Consider the following 4,562-nt stretch of genomic DNA (forward strand, 5'->3'; position numbering starts at 1 on the left):
GTAGCCGTGGGGGGGGGTGGGGTACTGCTAGGGAACGGGTTGACTTAAGCTATAGTACGGGAGGTTTAAGTCAGGCTCTGGTGGGGGGGGGAGGTTTGGCTGTAATGGCTAGACTGCATCATGGGATTTGGGAATGCTGTTCTCTTGTTTGAGTTAGTTAAGAAGGTTTAGCGTTAGAAAAGGTGGGCCAGCTGGGGTTTAGCTGAAGAGTTGACCATGTGGTTGCCAGGAGGTGAGGGAGGGAGAAACAGTACTATGCAGTCGGACCCAGTCTCAGCTTTACAAGCCGTCTGGGTTATTAGCTGTAGGTATGTCCATGACTCCCCAGGTGTGAATGATATAACAAGTTAAAAACACTTTAAAAGTACTACTTAAGTAATTTTTAGGTACCTTTAATTTACTTTAATATTAATATTTGAATTATTTTTTGATCAGGAGTGTGATCAGGAGGTTGATCAGGAAGGATGCATCAGCGAGTGTGCCCCTGTTCTGTCCAAAAAGAAAAAAGGAAAAACAGAAAATGGTGCAGTGATAGTTTGCATATAAGAGAATTGGATGCATAGAATTTACTTTACTTTTTTTACCTTTAACTTCAAGTATGACCAGCAAGAAACTTCCCACTGTCACTTAAAGGCACCCACCCAAACTTTCAACCAGCATAATATCATCTCCAGACATAACTACCGTTATCACATACGTGTAATGGAAAATAGCGATTTGACATTTTTCGGAAAAAATCTAAAGCCCTCTCACTCTCCTCGTGATAAGCCAGCATTCCCCCTCTCATCTTTTCATTCTGTACCACGTCCCAGCAGGGCTTTCCGGGGATTTGTGCAGAGAAAGAGGGGAGAGAGGGAGCTGGATTCGGCTGAAGTCATCCAGAGGTATCTACTGTGTTCCTGGCTGGTCAGTGTGTACTGCTGTGCTCCTGTACTCTCTGACTCCCCCATCCATTATCCATAGGATAGATATAGACTCCCGGGAGGGGTAAAAATAGCATGGGGCACAAGCAGATTGAAATGACGTTACTACCACAAGTGAGAGAAAAAAGCCCACTCAGAGTGTGTTGCGCTGTGCCACAGAGGTRGATGGTGTGTGCAACACAATGCCATACATCTGCACTATCCTCTCACTGCTGCAGTGGAAGTGGGATTCAGTGTGGTAAGTCAGCCATATGTGAGGTTGTACAACGGTAAGGAACCTAGCTAGTGCAGCGCYATCGTAGCTAAAATGCTGTCCAGTTTATTAGGTTTACTCCGTTCACAAAAATGTTTCTGCTACAGACAATGAGTCACGTGGTCGTGGCTCGCTATATAAAGCAGGCAGACAGGCATCGAGGCATTCAGTTACTGTTCGATTGAATGTAAGAATGGGCAAAACGAGTGACCTAAGCAACTTTGAGCGTGGTTTGATCGTCGGCGCCAGACACTCCGGTTCCAGTATCTCAGAAACGCCCTCCTGGGGTTTTCATGCACGATAGAGCCCATTGTTTACCAAGAATGGTGCAACAAACAAAAAGCATACAGTCAGTGGCAGTCCTGTGGGTGAAAACAGCTTGTTGATGAGAGGTCGAAGGARAATGGCAAGAAYCATRCAWGCTAACAGGCTGGCCACAAACAGACAAATAACGGCGCAGTACAACAGTGGTGTGCATAACGACATTTTGTAATGCACAACTCGTCTGTCCTTGTCACGGATGGGCTACTGCAGCAGACAACCACACCAGCTTCCACCCCTATCAGCTAAAAACAAGAAGAAACGGCTCCAGTGGGCACGCAGATCACCAACACTGGACAATTGAAGAGTGAAAAAACATTGCCTGGTCCGACGAATCCCAGTTTCTGTTGGATCATGCTGATGGCAGAGTTGGGATTTGGCGTAAGCAGCATGAGTCCATGGCCCAATCCGGCCTGGTGTCAACGGTACAGGCCGGTGGTGGTGGTGTTATTGTGTGGGGAATGTTTTCCTCGCACACGTTAGGTCCCTTGATACCAATTGGGCAATGTTTCCTTGCCACGAAGAATTCAGGCTGTTCTGGAGGCAAAGGGGGGTCTGACCAAGTACTGGATGGGAGTACCCAATAAACTGGCCACTGAGTGTATATGAGGCATACGTTGCTATGCTTAATGAAGCTAAAGCTAACTCCTAGAGACATGTCAGTTGACATTGGTAGGCTAAAAACCCATGAGCAACTGCATATGGGGCCTAGTTAGATAGTTAGCGACRCTAACGAGGCTAAAGCTAACTCCTGGACAGCTGACTCTGGGAGTGAACCCATTACTGGCAGAGGCTTAGCGGAGTGGCCAACAACTGGATGCATCCGATTTTCAGGGATACAACTAATTCCTTTTCCTCTGAAAACCGGATGTGGGAACTCCACTCAGGCATTTTCTTTTACGCCTGCTACGTAAGGTTAGGCAGATTCAGATGGGCAGACGAACGGACAGATGTTTTCCCACAATGCCAGGCTGGTGCAGTAGAAGGTTACTGTGGCACGAAGCCTCAACTGGTTAATGGAGGAGCAACAGACCACCCTCCCCTCTGTCTGGACATAGAGAGGTATGAAGAGAGAGGGAGAGAAGGAGAGGTAGACAGAGCTGGAGGAGATAGGGATAGTGAGGTAGGGAGAAAGAGATGGGGAAAAGAGAGGATGAGAGGTGCATTGGAGCAGCGTACACAGAGGGAGAGAGAAGAAGGGGACATAACGCCAGAGGAGCATCGGAGCAGCCCTTAACGCGTGAGCAGCATAGATAGATAGATAGATAGATAGATAGATAGATAGATAGATAGATAGATAGATAGATAGATAGATAGATAGATAGATAGATAGATAGATAGATAGATAGATAGATAGATAGATAGATAGATAGATAGATAGATAGATAGATAGATAGATAGATAGATAGATAGATAGATAGATAGATAGATAGATAGATAGATAGATAGATAGATAGATAGATAGATAGATAGATAGATAGATAGATGACTGTGTAGAGGGGGGTCTCTCCTTCTCTTTCATCCTCTCATTAGGGGACATGCTGCGTGTCTCTAGTCTGTAGGCATGCGGGGGAAAAGAGGAGAGCTAGACTTTGTTCCACTTCATTCTATCAGCTCACACTCCCGCCATCCAACACGTGAAGATAGTGATGAGGCCTGCTCTGTTTTAGGGTTAGGGAATGTTTGAGAAATAATTGTTTTAATCACAATATAAAGCTAGTCCGACTGAGTTTTGTTTGACTCTGTGAGTGAAATGAGGTGAAGATTGGATTATCATTCATTGTTGGTGAACAATGTTTCTGGGGGGTAAAACAAGGACTTTCTCCCTCGCTTCTTTCTCCCTTTCGCTCTCTCACTCCGGCCTCCCCATGTCTCACATGCATCCACCCACACGYGGTGGCTATTTTTGACCCTTTCACCAACAGACATGTTGTAGCCGCGGAGAACAATCGCATGGYGTGTTGGAGAGATGTGACATATTGAATGAGGGGGGAGTTGGCCAGAGAGATCAGGTGTTTATCTCTTAGAAAATAGCAATTATACAGAATGGAATTAATAGGGAACGACAGGCGGACCATTAGTGAAATGTCACTCAAAGCTAATGCGGTTATGAAGAGTCGGAACACTTTAAGTTGATCAATGAAGAAGGCGTCTCTGTATTTTCTGTTTTGGGATCTAGGCCACTAAAGGAAACAGGTTGAAACATCTGGTCAGAAGCATCTGGATAAGGGCAGTGGTGTTGAATATACAGCAGCAGCAGCTGACAGCAGGTGACAGATACTAGAGGGTATGCAGTAGCAGTTGAATTTTCCTCTGTTACTTAAAACACTCACCTGACTGATCTAAATTATGAAACAATTCAGTCGAAAATCTTTAATATTTTTTTTTCATGTCTCTGTCACTATTTATCTTATTATGGCAGCCTATTCCCTATAYAGTGCACTGCTTTCCATAGTGCTGTGTTCCTGTGTGTGTCGAAAGTAGTACACTAATTAGAGTGCCATTTCGGACACAGCCACTCTCTTTCCCTTATTAATTCACTTCTTCCTCTAAGTGATTTTGACTGTCTCCTCTTCTTTTTCTCCTCATGCCCAATCTGCCCACAGGAACTTCCGGAAGCATCTCAGAATGGTGGGCAGCAGGAGGATGAAGGCACAGAGTGAGTCACAGTGTTACTGTGTGCTGTGTGTTCTCCCAACATGTCCGCCCTCCATCAGTGGTTTTGTGTTTTGTTGACTTTGTGTTCATGCATGCTGGGGATTATGCATGGCCTTGTGTGTGATGTGTGTATCGGGGTGTGGCATGCCGTTGTGCACCGGTGAGTGTGTGTGTGTGTTGGCACACGTTTGATGAACCTACGTGTGTGTTTATGCTGGTGTTGAGGCGTAGGTGGTCTGGATATGTGAGACGTTACGCTAACGAATGGGAGATCTCCCCAGTCTCTCATTTGTGAGGCTGGTCATGTTGCACTGAGCCAAAACTCACCCACCCAGTGTGTCCTCTGGAGAGGAGTATGTGTGTGTGTGTGTGTGTGTGTGTGTGTGTGTGTGTGTGTGTGTGTGTGT

At 45.7% G+C, this 4,562-nt stretch overlaps 1 protein-coding gene across 1 annotated transcript in view; it reads left to right on the forward strand.

The window, feature by feature from the left end:
- Positions 1-4,562, forward strand: part of LOC111964507 (NMDA receptor synaptonuclear signaling and neuronal migration factor-like) — a 46,284-nt gene that overhangs the window by 28,881 nt on the left and 12,841 nt on the right. Inside the window, exons 5-6 of the mRNA XM_070443766.1 lie at positions 1,520-1,525; positions 4,104-4,230. Coding sequence (XP_070299867.1) covers positions 1,520-1,525; positions 4,104-4,230 — 133 coding nt within the window. The remainder of the gene's footprint in view (positions 1-1,519; positions 1,526-4,103; positions 4,231-4,562) is intronic.

Source organism: Salvelinus sp. IW2-2015, linkage group LG5 (genome assembly GCF_002910315.2).
Source record: "Salvelinus sp. IW2-2015 linkage group LG5, ASM291031v2, whole genome shotgun sequence".
NCBI classification, from domain to species: domain Eukaryota; kingdom Metazoa; phylum Chordata; class Actinopteri; order Salmoniformes; family Salmonidae; genus Salvelinus; species Salvelinus sp. IW2-2015.